At 42.4% G+C, this 13,647-nt stretch overlaps 1 protein-coding gene and 3 non-coding genes across 4 annotated transcripts; all 4 read right to left on the minus strand.

The window, feature by feature from the left end:
* Positions 1–5,353: 5,353 nt before the first annotated feature.
* Positions 5,354–5,426, minus strand: trnaf-gaa. The gene has a single exon. It is a non-coding gene; the product is annotated as a tRNA-Phe (tRNA).
* A 725-nt stretch (positions 5,427–6,151) lies between these two features.
* Positions 6,152–6,224, minus strand: trnaf-gaa. The gene has a single exon. It is a non-coding gene; the product is annotated as a tRNA-Phe (tRNA).
* Positions 6,225–7,375: 1,151 nt separating this feature from the next.
* Positions 7,376–7,448, minus strand: trnaf-gaa. The gene has a single exon. It is a non-coding gene; the product is annotated as a tRNA-Phe (tRNA).
* A 2,793-nt stretch (positions 7,449–10,241) lies between these two features.
* LOC121179425 (G-protein coupled receptor 22-like) lies at positions 10,242–12,104 on the minus strand. Its single transcript, XM_041034270.1, has one exon. It carries the CDS (start codon positions 12,102–12,104, stop codon positions 10,557–10,559), a length of 1,548 nt encoding a protein of 515 aa, XP_040890204.1. The 3' UTR covers positions 10,242–10,556.
* Between the last annotated feature and the right edge of the window lie 1,543 nt (positions 12,105–13,647).

Consider the following 13,647-nt stretch of genomic DNA (forward strand, 5'->3'; position numbering starts at 1 on the left):
GATCAACCAGTGCTCCAGAGCTAAAACAACTGAACTAATTAATTGAAGAACTGATTGACAGAAAATGAAGTGACTTCAATTTTGATAATTGATGCACTGTTTACATCACTTTTAAACCTTTTCTATGATTATAAACTCAATATTTTTGGACTTAATAGTGATAGTCAGAAGTAAATACACCTGGATATATAAATCTGGGCTTCTATAGAGGAGCTCAGTATACTACTGACTATACTCCTACTACTAAACCTGTGGTCCTTGAGGGCCCTGAAGATCTGGGGCCCTTTGGCTCCTCTCCTTGGTGAGGTGGAACTTAACTAAGTAAATTTACACAATAAACCATTGTGTATTAGTGCAATTTGGGGCTCCCAGTACTTTCTGTGAGTAGTTCCACTTTCTTTATTTGATTTATTTCATTTCACCAGGATACTGCACTCATTACCAGTATTGCTTTCCATGAGTTTTGGAAACTTGGACTAAAATAAACAATAAAATTCAAGACAATGTTAGATTTAATTATTCTACTCCACTACAATTCTTCCACTACAGCTTCATTTCTCACTGCAGATTGGGATTGAACATTTAAAATATGACATATGTACATCTAAATTTAAAACTCCCAACATTATGATGAAGCAGCCATTTCCACATCAAATGAACCAAGACTTCATCAGTGTGCTGTTCCTATTTTGAAGTGTTTGTGTACTTTATCCACCACAGCATGAGAACATTCGTATAAAGCAAAGGTAAAAAAAAAAAAACAAACAAACAAAAATAAACTACTCCTTTTGCACAGTACAAACTGGTTGATTGTGTATGATTACACCTTTTATGAGGACAAGTAAAAATTGCATCTGGGTGCAATCATGTTGTTACATCTTCTACAATGGTTGAGCAGCAGAGTTACATAACAGGCCATGAACTTGAGAAGAGGCCAGGCTCCAGCCAGATATCAATAGAAAAGTGCTTCAGAGGGACACTCAATCCTGCCCAGTAACTTTTGCAGTGTGTGTGTGTGTGTGTGTGTGTGTGTGTGTGTGTGTGTGTGTGTGTGTGTGTGTGTGTGTGTGTGTGTGTGTGTGTGTGTATTGGTGAGAGTGAAAGAGAGAGAGCGAGAGAGTGAGCAAGAGAGAGGAGGAGACACTTTCTCTGTGTCTGAAAGAGAGCTGGCTTTCCAGACCGAGCCCTACTGTGATCATTTGTCATCTCGGTTTCTCTCCTAGATGTATTGCTCAGTTTCTATTTTAAATTTCCTCATTTATTAGGGCCTTGACAGATGGTGGGAAAACCACAGATGCAACACCCATCTGAGAAAAGACACACACATGCTCAAATATACACCGACAATGATTCACACTCACACCAGATACGGAGGACAGAACAAGCATGGAGAACACAACAATACTGTCAATGGAAAGCGTGACTGCTCTGCTGACACATGTTGGCGTGGTGCATTAGGTAACTGCCACCACCTCAGTCATTAACCCTTGTGACCCCTGTGACTTCAGGGAAGAGTATATGAAATGTTGACGCGATGGAACTGGTGAATGTGATGCCTGTGAGTTTTCAGACTGGGGAAGTTCACAGACAGAGCACATGAAGTGGACTGGTGCACCTGGTAGTGTCAATCTCCAGTGAATGATGTCAGTGATCTTCATCTGGCCTGGAAAATGTGAGTGTAGGGGGTCAGTAAACTGCACACATCCTGTCTACACTACTACCCTGTATGTGATCATCCTGATCTACACATGAGGGGTAGAAGCAGAGAGCAGAGGATGTGGAGGATACTAAATCTTGAAAGGAAGTATTAAGCAATGGAAAACTCAACCAGGGTGCGCGGTACATTCAGAATAAAAAAAAAAAAATTTTTTTTTGTTCTAGCTCATCCTTCTTCAGTTAGTTCCTTGTTATTTGCTGGCAGGATTTTTTTTACAACAGCAAACCATTTAACAATATTTGAACTTTCTCAATTTCATTACACAATCACTCAAAGTACGACAACATTGTGCCAGTGAAGAGAACAAAAGAGTAATGATTGCAAACATTTCTCAATTGCAGCTTTGATTTAATGGCGTAGATTATCGCCCATGCATTTGTAAAGGTCGATGCAGCACAGAGAAAGAACAACACCAATCTGAACATCAGCACAGAGAAACAAGCCTCCCCACTGTCCTTGGCACTTGTTCAAGGAACAGTGAGTGGGTTCGTTACTTTCTACTCAGTCAGTCTGAGAAGACAATGCCTCCTTCTTGTCTCAAAGGACAAAAGCGAGGTCATACTCTGTCCCCTTAGACAACCTTTCCTTGTCACATTTGGATCGTATGCATCATAGTGGGTTATGTCACAAGAGCTCCACAACAAGACCGTCTTAGACAAACGCTGGCATACTTCGCTTCTGTAGACCAGATCTCTCCAGTTTAGGGACACACTATGCTATGAGTTATGCAACAGCTAATGAAGGTGTTGAGCCACATTCATTTGCATCCCCCGTGGGCTGTGTCATCTTATATTCTTGAGTCAATCACTAAACTCGTTCATCAACATGTTTGAGAACCTGGTGATGGCTTGTGGCTTGGGGCGTCCAACAGCAGTGGATGCACTGAGACATTTCACGATTTTTTGAACACACTTGGGAATAGCAAGAACTTTTCATAGACAGCATTTGATTGCATGCAAAACACTGCCTGAATAGATTCAGAGTGACTATATAATAGGTCCTTTTCATGGCAGACATTTTGATGTGCCAACACAGAAAAGGCACAGGTGCAAATCAAATATTCTTTTATTATATTATTTTTAATAATGTATTATTTTGGATGTTATTTTTACATTAATGATGGCTTTATTCCTTTAAATGCCCATAAGTCATGTCAGTGAGTGAGCATGCACGTCAGAGCCCAGGAACAGGCTCACATAAACGGAACAATTAAACCATTCTTGGTGTTATTTATTCCGTCTATGCTATTCCAGCTTTGACAAGCCAAAACATCTGCTGTGAAAAGGGTTTATTCTCACAGATGCATGTTCACATCTGCTCCAAATGTCTATATGACCTTGAAGTATTATATCAACCATTCAACAACTTAGAGCTCAACCTGTTATGCAAATGGGACAGAAACAGGAGGAAAGTTTGCTGGGTAGAAGTCACTGCTGCTCCAGTTATGCAAGCCTTAAAGCGATGCCAAATTGACTGGGACATCAGTGGGAGCTGTTTGTAAGTGGAACTAGACTGAATAGAGTTTTGATTAATTAGAGCAAAAACATCCTCTCCCCGCACCCATCCATCTGCCCGGGAGTGTGGACGGCTCTCCACCTGTGGGTTTCATTCAGCCACCACACTGAATTGGTTTAGAGTTTGACTGGCATCTTAGAGCTAGACAGCATTCTTTGTAGCTCTCCAAGAGCAGCAGGAACAAAGCCACCAGGAAACCAAACTACAGGAGTGGAAACACATGGTGAAAGCCACAATGAAGAGGGAGAGCAAGAGAGAGATCTTACATAATGGATAACACAGCATGTTACAGGGCAATAAATTGCATAGCAACATATGAGAAAGCAGAACGTCTATTAGAACTGTCAACTAATGTGTTTTAAGCAACTAGAGGGGAGTTGAAGTACACAAGAGATGCACATTGTCGCCTCAGCTCCATACCCCATACACATAAACACAATTACACAGTCTGTTTCACAAGCATCATACATGCAATGTTACATTGCTACATTAAAGAAAACTGGTACGAGCAGTCAAACAAGCAAAAAAGCAAATAGTTTTACTGCTGTCAACTGAAGTGCTGTCTGGAATGCAGTGAAGTGGGTAACGTGACATTTCTGATTTCTGATTTAACTCACCTGGACTCAAAAGACAGGCCTCCTGTCACACTGTCTACATCCAAAAAAATTTTTTAATTAAAGCAGCAAAGGAAGGGGGCTATTGTTGTTTGTGAGACTCTCCATGTACCTGTAGCTTTAAAAATAAGACTGTATCAGTGTGATTACTATTATTATTGATTATTGGTAGGAGTATTTGTACCATTTATCTATATCCTGCTCCTGCCTATCTTGCCTGTTTCTCGTTCTACTGCAACACATAATTTTGCTCATGGAAATAAATTAAATATTAGCTTATGTTACTGCAGCTTTTTCAAAATAACACCTGAAAGAAAACAAGTCACAGGAACAAGGTGAACTATGGGTCTAATTTGGCAGGAAGCCACTGACACATTAAAATGTGTCAGTTCTCTTGTTATTTCTCTTCCTATCGTTGTTTTCTTTTCTCAGTGTATGTGACACTCCGTACAGACGCACACACGCTCACAGTTTCCCTGCACCACACAAGAACATGTTGCACCTTTCCTGTCCTGTCCGGTCAGTGTCCTGCATCGTTAGTTCTCTGAACCACTTTGTGTCTGTTCATTATCAATGCACTGCTGATTAGCACATCACCACAGAGAGCCGGCTGGCCATTCATTCAGGTTTCAATGAGAATGACGCAAATCCCGGACCTGTTTGGTGCCCCGTGGCCTGGACCTGCTCTCCTGGACTGTGGCTCTCTTGCCTCTGCACGCCCCAGCTGGCACTCAGACACGGAACAGCTGAGAGAGGGCCAGAACCTCCAAATGTACCACAGGAGGTCCCATAAACCTGCCACGGTCCTGCTGAGGCTCTCTTGGCATGATCTGATGTCTGATGTGACCTAAATATGTAACACAAGCAGTGCTTGTTACATAATCATTTGTATTGTGCCAAAGTGTTTCAGCCAGACCTGACCGACACCCACTGAACCAAGCTCTGGCCATCAGTGTTCATCTCTGCTGGTTTTTGTTTGCCTCTGTGTGGCTGCAGTTTTTCAATAGTTTGGCTGGTATCACCTTAGGCTACTTTTTATTTTTTTATTTTTTATCCATCACTTATATTTAGCTGCAGTTAAAAGCATTTCTGACATTATACCCCAAAGGCACTCACTGCACAGACCTAACAAGTTCCTTTTTGTAAATCTGTTGCGATAATAAAACCAATAATTTTGTTTACTGATTGCAATCTTTGGTCAGCAGTTAAAGTACACTGTATGTATCAGGCATCATTGCAAAAACCAACCTAGACAGAATGAAGATCTTAGAGTAACATAAAAATTTAAACCGCTTGTAGTGGGGGCCACAATAATCTGAAATGTTATGCAATATGTCATTTACCACTCGCAGCATCATTGACATTTGTGTATACTAATATCTCAGTGTACGATATGAAAGTGACGTGCAATTAAAGACATTTGTATCTGCCGATTGAAGAACAGTACGAGTAGCAACGTTGATCTCAACGAACAATTACTTCTGCAGTGTAAAACGCTACACAACCCTGCCGAAACCCGGGATCGAACCAGGGACCTTTAGATCTTCAGTCTAACGCTCTCCCAACTGAGCTATTTCGGCTTGCACACGACCCCTGAAGCTGTACGGACACCACAACTGCGTGTGTGACCTTAGTCGTACTATCCTCAGTTTTGGTCTGAAACGCTGTCCTGCCATCTACTGGCTGTTAAATGTTCTACTGCTGAATGTTATTCTTTAGTTACGATCAAACTCCCAATGGAAAATGAAGAAAATGCAACGTAGTACACAGAGTTAGAAGATAGAGGTAAGAAAAAAAAAATGTTTCTAAAATAAATAAAATTAAATTAAAATAAAAAAATAGAAAAAATGGAATAAAATAAAAAACACTACAAATACCCTCCCTTACAATATACACATACCCAAATATCAGAAAAATAAAAATAAAAACATATCTTCATATTTGGAGTCTGTGATTTTTATTTATTTATTTTTTTAGTTCGGAATTATATAGTCTGATCTCCTCAGTCATAAGCATATGACTAAATGCTGCAAATCATTCAGGCTACATTCACATACACCAGTGTAAAGGATGCCAGTGTGTGGCAGTTAGATTACTTTTTCTGCAGGTGAGTTACCTCACAGTGTGCATTTGTCGACAACTACATAAAGCACCTGCAGAGACTAACTGCACTGGGTCTATTTCTTTGCTGTTTGCCGTGCACTGAATAACACCGCGCTCTCACATCCTCCAGTGTGGAGCATTCTGCAACAGCAACTATTCTGACGCTTTGATTTCAGATGTGTTTTCAAAAGCTTCCATCTACTGCCGAAACCCGGGATCGAACCAGGGACCTTTAGATCTTCAGTCTAACGCTCTCCCAACTGAGCTATTTCGGCCTTGGAGCACAAGCTGTCGCCTGCGCAATTCCTCGCTGAGTCCACCAGAGGGCCTTCATACATAGGGTTTCAACTCTGAGGAGGGAGTCCATTCTGGAAGAGGTTAGCCATTACAGAGGCAGCATTTGTGGCACTGAACAGAAGGCAGAGAGATAGAGAGATCCTAATTATGTTCTCAGGTATTTTCACTATTCACTGAAAGGTCTGGCAGTCTGAGCTGATGCAATTCCAACAATGCCTTGATTTTATAGCGTCAAGATTCACTCCGACAAGGGGGCTGAGAGTTCAAGTCAGCAGCAGGATCTGCTCGGTGTACCTTCAGTTAATGCACCATCATATGAGCCTCTAATGTACAGCACTGTACATTATTGTCATGCTGTTTGCTTCACAGGGGGTGTCCTGCTTCTTTTCAGTACTGTATGTACTGTATGTACCCTATTTTCCCGTTAGACTTTAAAGACGCTTTGCTGTTATAAAGTCAACATAGTGCAATACAGAAGCAAGCCATACAAAGAAGATAAACACAGCCCAGAGTATTTGTTCCTTGCACACCAACAACACAATGAGTGGGGTTTGTCTGAAGCTGTTGTGTGTATTTTTATGTAAATACATTTTGAATTAAATTATGAAAATGTAACTTAACCAGTCAAAGAATGCAAATGTTATCTCTGTTGGAGGATGACAAGTTCTGATTTAAAGTTATTTACCAGCAGACCCGTGGATCTGCATCCCCATGAGTTCTGCTCTCAGGTCTTCACTGACTTCGGTGTGAGATTTTACCAGCAAAGAGTAATGATCTGAGACTGCTTGTTTCAGCTTCAGCCTTAGAGCATCAGTTCTTGATGAAACCACTTTCAACAGGAGTTCATGTATGAACTCCTCCACTACATCTTGTGCTTATCCGATAATGTTGGTTTAACAGCTTTGCCAATTAGACTGACTATGCTCCATGTCCTTACAGGTTATGACTATGTTCTCTTGTAATTAATGTTTGTATTTCAATTATATTTATACAAATTAGTTTTCACATTGTGGAACAAGATGCACGGACCTTTTCTATGTTTTGCTGTGACGGACTGATGAAAATGGAGCTTCTAAGAAGCAAAACACTTTCACAAACACTACAAAAGACGCAGTGTTGCTGTAAACTCTGCCGAAACCCGGGATCGAACCAGGGACCTTTAGATCTTCAGTCTAACGCTCTCCCAACTGAGCTATTTCGGCTTGCGTATGATCTTTGCCGCACTATCCGATCCTAACTTTAGGGGTCGCCCTCGAGTTGTGGTGGATATATCACTGTGATCGATGTCCCTGTCCATCTAAATCAGCTTATTATTGTCACAGAACTGTGTTTGGAATTTAAATGTCATTTTATGTTGAACCGAGACTTAATATTAAAATACAAAAATCATCAAAAATGGCCTGATTGTTCTCGCTTGGTGTAAGTGCTGCTGAATAACTTTGCCCTGCAGGCTTCATCCCACATGGATGACCTTCTTTTTTTTTTCCCTATACTGCAGAGGTCTGGAGCGCCTCCCGCCCACGCATCACAAAGCCCACGCAAAGCTTTCAAACAGCATGCGGGCAGATTCACTGCGCACAGGGTAAATCACTGGGAGGAGCGTGACATGAGCCCTGACAGGTAAGTGATCAGTGCCTACTGAGGGCACCCATAGAAACACGGACGCACCCACTGTGGCTTCTCATCAGAAGGCTTTCATCAGTGAAGTTTGATTTTACCATACCAACAGTGACAAAACAATGCTAAAATTAACACGTACAAATAGCACCGCCCACTCACTATATTATTGGCTGATTGTTTTAAGTGAGCACATTTACAAAAAAAAAAAAAAAAAAAAAAAAACAGTATCGTGGAAAAAACTGCCTCTGTTCAACACAGAACTGCAACACGAGTGTGTTTATTTATTACAACAATGTATGGTTGTGTCCAGGAGGACGTGGTGTTCTTGAGCTCGGCAGTATATCACAGCGTGTTAATTTCAGAGACGATCATGTGAGCTATATGGACAGAGCTGTACATTGTCCTCAATCTGTTCCCCTCACTGCAGTTTTCCTCTGAAGTCAAATTCCTCAGGAGAAAATAAAATGCAGTTATTACGGCTTCACTCAAGGCCTGGGCCCTGGGCTTTATTTGCGGTGCTTTTTAAATACAGTAACTATATGTTCCAACCTCAGAGCAAACAACATAACCAACTTCTTAGGTCATGAGCAAAGAGTAAAAGCAGCAAATTTAGACCTCAGTATTTCATATTTATTGATATAATTCAGCTTTGCATGGTGATACATTCACATAAAACCAACACCATGAAGAAAACTTATAAAGGTAGCATATTCTTGGTGTACATACAGTATAATATATATATTTTTTTTCTTCATGTGTTTATACATTAGGAACACATTAAGTGTGTGTGTGAAGAAATCACATGGCCTCTGAGCTGAACTCCAGTGTGAGTACAGCATTAGAGCAGTGAACACACAAGCAGGTACAACAACATCAACAGCAAACACTCGTCCGATTAATAACCTTACCAACCCGTCAGCGCTCGGCTGTTGTGACAGTTACTATCTTGTGTTTGCTGGACACTGAGGTTGAATTGACCCATGGGACCAGACGTCTGGGAACTGACAGAGATGAGCCAGCTGCGACTGAAACAATCCTGTAATCTTAAGTCTAAAATCACATACAGACCAAGTGACATGTACTTCACATGTAGTAAACTCAAATCTAATCAATATTTACATCATTTACATGAATGAAAAGAGAACTGCATGCTTTTAGCATGTCAAAACCGGGACACAGGGACACCTTAAATATAATGCAATCCAAAACAACAGACCTGCAATAAATACCATTGAGGCTTTAAGTATTCCATTTTTGTGTTGTGTTCTGTGTGAGAATAGTGCTGACAGATATTTTTGAGATTGTAGTTTTTGGTGATGTACTGGACTACATTATATTAGAGGGTTCCCTGTTATTTTGTCCATCAGCTGTTCATTTTACAGTGTCATCCCAGTTAGCTGCTTCAGCCAGCTGACTACCCATAAGTCCTTAAACACAAATGTCTTCTTTACTGTATAGTTAGACATTTTGGAAAAACATTGGAAAAACTTTCTTGCCGAGAGTCAGAGAATGAGACTGATACCCCTATAATGTCAGGTAAATGTGAAGGTACAGCCAGCAGCTGGTTAGCCTAGCTTTGCATAAAGACTGGAAATGGTGGGGTTGGGGGCAGATAGCCTGGCTTTGTCAGAAGGTGATAAAATCTGCCTCCCAACACCTCTAAAGTTTGCTAATTAATTAACACACTACGTCTAATTTGTTTAATCTGTACAAAAACTTAAGTGTCAACATGACTGGGTTTTTTTTTTTTTTGGACAGTGTCCCTCTGTTTCTGGTTAAACTAACAGGTCGCTGCTGTAGCTTCATATTTACCTTACAGACATAAGAGCGGACATCTAACTCTCTGTAAGAAAGGAAAGTCATAAGGAAAATGTAAATTTTAAGTTTTATTCCTTTATTGGTCCCTCAAGCTGGGGAAATTTATTCTCTGCATCAAACTCTCCCTTTGGATAATGTGCTTACCGTCTCCCTACAGTATATGCAAAAAACCATTTGATACAAGTTGAGGAGCAAAAGAGCTGCATTCATATCAAGGAGCTTTGCAAGATTTTATTTAAACACTGTGACATTTGAAAGTATAATTACTAAAGCTAAACCAAAACTGTATTAAACATTCCACACTTTAACTGACTTGTGTCTGATCTGCTCTCTGTGGATGTTCCCATTTTTATTCAGAATACACAACAAAGCATCTAATTTTCAAAAAAAATTAAGGCAAAGACAATATTAAATACATTCAGAGAGGTTTTTTTTTAATGTGTGTGACATGTATCAACCTTTTTTTTTTAAGCTGCCTTGGAGCATTTGAGCGGGAGGCAGATCAGATCATCTGCTGGCTAAACACATTCTTTGGAGGAGTTATGTAAGCACCACTGTGAGAACGCTCTATCTTACAACTCCATATGTAAACAGACTTCAGTATTTGACAAAGTGCAAATTATATACACTGTGTTTGTTGTTGTATGATTTTGTTCAGCTGCAAAGGCAGTGTGCACTACAGTGATGACAGCATCCTGCTTCCACTGCTGCCTGAGGCGAAAGTTAGCTTTGTTTAGTATGGGCTCACTGCTGGTGGTTACATTAAAACATCTCCCAGAGGTGGATGTGTGTTTTTCACATTTCTCACACCGGCTTCACGCACCAGTGAGTTTCCTAATGAAACAACTTACAGTGAGTAAGTAATATCAGTCTCACAGGGCCTCTGCCAGGCAACGGTCAGTACCTTCGCTTGCCTCCAGCCGCACCTGCCGGCTGGTTTTTCTGTTTTCCACCCAGGAGTTGTGTATGACAGTGCCCCCTGGTGAAGGGTCTACTTGCAGCAGGGACACCACCCTCTTTTTAACCTTGGCACGGAGGGCACGGCGCAGCTTCTGTCGGGTGAAAGCATATAGCAGAGGGTGGGAGACGGTGGTGCCATAAGCTAGGGCCAGGAACCAGAGGCGCAGGCTGATCAGAGCATCGCTGGGGCCAATGCCAAGGATTAGCACGTTGGTCACAGACAGGGGAGCCCAGCAACCCAGGAAGGTGGTGATGATGATGAGGGACATCCTGAACACTCGTCTCTGGCGCTCTCGACGATCCCTATGTCGCCGCACTGCCCTGCGCAAGGCAATGATGGCTGACACGGAGGCCTGAACACCCATGGTGGCTGGCATGGGGGTCGCCGCTGCTGTGTCAGAGGTGACCAGTGGGGCAGACGAGGACAGGGCAGGGGGGGAGGTAGCTGTGGGGGTAGGGGAGGGGGAAGGAATGAGGGGAGGGTGGCTTAGCTGTTTGGTGCCATCTGTGGTACATTGCTCCCCTCCTGCCTCCCCACCATCGATCACTCTGAGCCCTTCTTTCTTTTTTTTCTGTCTCTTGTGGTGCCCGCTGCAGGAGGGGCCCCTGAACCGCTGGCTCTTCTTCATGTGGGAGCCAATACGGATGTTTAAGGCCCTCAGTATTCTGGAGTAGGTGAACAGCATGACTGCCACAGTGGTGAAGAATATGGGGACCTGCAGGATAAGATGGTAATACATACCCAGGCCTGTGTGATAGCCCTGCCCGCCAACACACAGCAGTGTCCAGTTACGCCATGCTGGCACCACTGTGGCACTGATGCCATGTGAGGACAAAGACAAGGGTGCCACCTGCCCTTTCTCCTCTGATCCCTCTCCACTGGACCACTGCACTTCCAAGAATGGGATAAAAAATACAGCCACTGAGGTGACCCAAACAGCAGTCAGGAGCATCGCTGCTCTGCGTGCTGTCAGCAGCCTGTTGGCCGGCCGTACGGAAATGTCATATCGGTCCAAGCTTATAACCAGGATGTTGATGGCTGTGGCAATGCTGGCAAAGGTGACACAGGCTTCGTGAAAGCAGCAGAGCAGGGCCAGGTTTGGCCCTGGAGGCAGCAGCACGACCACCAGAGTGAGGGGCAGGCACAGCACACACACCACCACATCCAGCACATGCAGATTGACCGTCACCATGTTGCTCACTGAGTCCACTAAATTGGATTGAGAGCAGTAGAGCACCAGCACCGTCAGGTTGCTGCTGAAACCCAACACCAGCTCCAGCATAAGAAAGGCTGTGAGCGATACCTGGAAGCCCAGAGAGTATGGCATGTACCAGGATGAGGCGGTGCTGGACAAGCCCCCTCCTCCCTGCTCCTGAAGGACTCCCATTCCCTCCAGGCCGGCCAGCGTCCCAACCCACTCAGTGGTGCCTGGGCCTGAGGTGTAGCTGTCAGTCTCCATGACGACCTCTCAGTCTTCATATATTGTATCTGTCACACCGTTGATGAGCTCCCATGATGCACCAGGCTGAGCCTCCATGATGCCGGGATGAATAACAGTTTAATGACAGCGCTGGGAAGATGGGAACACAATGCAGACAGATGAGAAATGAACTGTGGAGGAGAGAATCAAAACACATTATTCTCTTTCATAGCATGTCAGACATCTGTAACACAGAGATCATAACCCATGTTTGCCAAAAGTGTGCAGTATCTATCTATCTATCTATCTATCTATCTATCTATCTATCTATCTATCTATCTATCTATCTATCTATCTATCTAATACATATGCATATATCAATCCCAGTATCTACAGATTGAACAGGTGCTGCATTATGCATCAATCCAGCTCTCAATCTGTCTCCTATCAGTATCTCTGATTACCATTTTGGCTCAGCCACAGCCTGAGACCTGCACACAAGCTGTCAGAACCACAGGCTGCCACAATATCACTAAAGTGTGCTGGGGCTCAGGGGAATGGGCAAATTGAATGAAGCTAAGTAATCAGACCCACAGGCAATCAACTGCCCTCTCAGTGGATCAGTAAAAACAACACGTTCAGCAACTCACACAAAACTGGTCATGATCTCTGCTCTGCCAGCTGTAGCAGACCGCATGATTTATTTAAAATACCTCTAGTGCCAAAGGAGCGTATTTATTAAGTGTCTTGAGGTTTCAGCCAAACTGATGACTACTTAAGTTAATTCAGTTTCATATCTGTGTCTCATCTGAAGAGTTAATTCACTGAAATAAACTGCGGAAGGACTTCCAGGAATAGCTGAGAATGAACCAAAGGCAAACACTGATCATGATGCAAGTTTCAGGGAGATTAATTTGCTTAAAAAGAGATACAGACAATGAGCCATTTTAACTGCAGTTAAATTTACCAAAACTATTTATTTAAGTTTTACTGAAGAACATTTCGCACATTGAAAGAATTGCTCAACCTATTTTCAAAATATAGAGGCAGTATGTGTTTCTCTTCCAGCACCTCTAAAGCTCATTAACTAACATCCATTTCATTTGTTTAATCCAAACACAAACAGAAAAAGTAGACATGACAATTTCTGGTTTAAGGAGGAGTAAACAATGTTTTATCTGTCTGATGGTAGGTATGGTAGGAAAAAATGATCCTCTGTATCTAAAGACACAGTATATACTGATGTAAACAGACCTATAGTAGCATTGGAAAACAATAACTTAAATGTAATTTTTGTCCAGTGTTAATCTGCAGTAAAAGATCGGTGTGGGATCGATAGATGATGATGATCCATCCATTGTTTTCACTGTTGGTAGGGGGGGTTGCGGGTGGCACATTCAATTCTTTCTTCCATGACATTATAAATGGCCTTACACAGAGCATAACTGTCCTCACAACATTGTCCACTTTAATAGTACTGACCACACTTATATCTGTAATATCTGGATCCAGACAGTCAGTGAAGACTTGCCTCACCTGCTGTTATTCAGTGCTACAGCTGGCTGAACACTGGTGACTTTTG

This window comes from Toxotes jaculatrix, chromosome 3, assembly GCF_017976425.1.
Source record: "Toxotes jaculatrix isolate fToxJac2 chromosome 3, fToxJac2.pri, whole genome shotgun sequence".
Taxonomy (NCBI): Eukaryota; Metazoa; Chordata; class Actinopteri; family Toxotidae; genus Toxotes; species Toxotes jaculatrix.

Bases quoted from the DNA above. Each gene is read 5' to 3' on its own strand.
- LOC121179425 (XM_041034270.1), bottom strand. From the start codon at position 12,104: ATGGAGACTGACAGCTACACCTCAGGCCCAGGCACCACTGAGTGGGTT.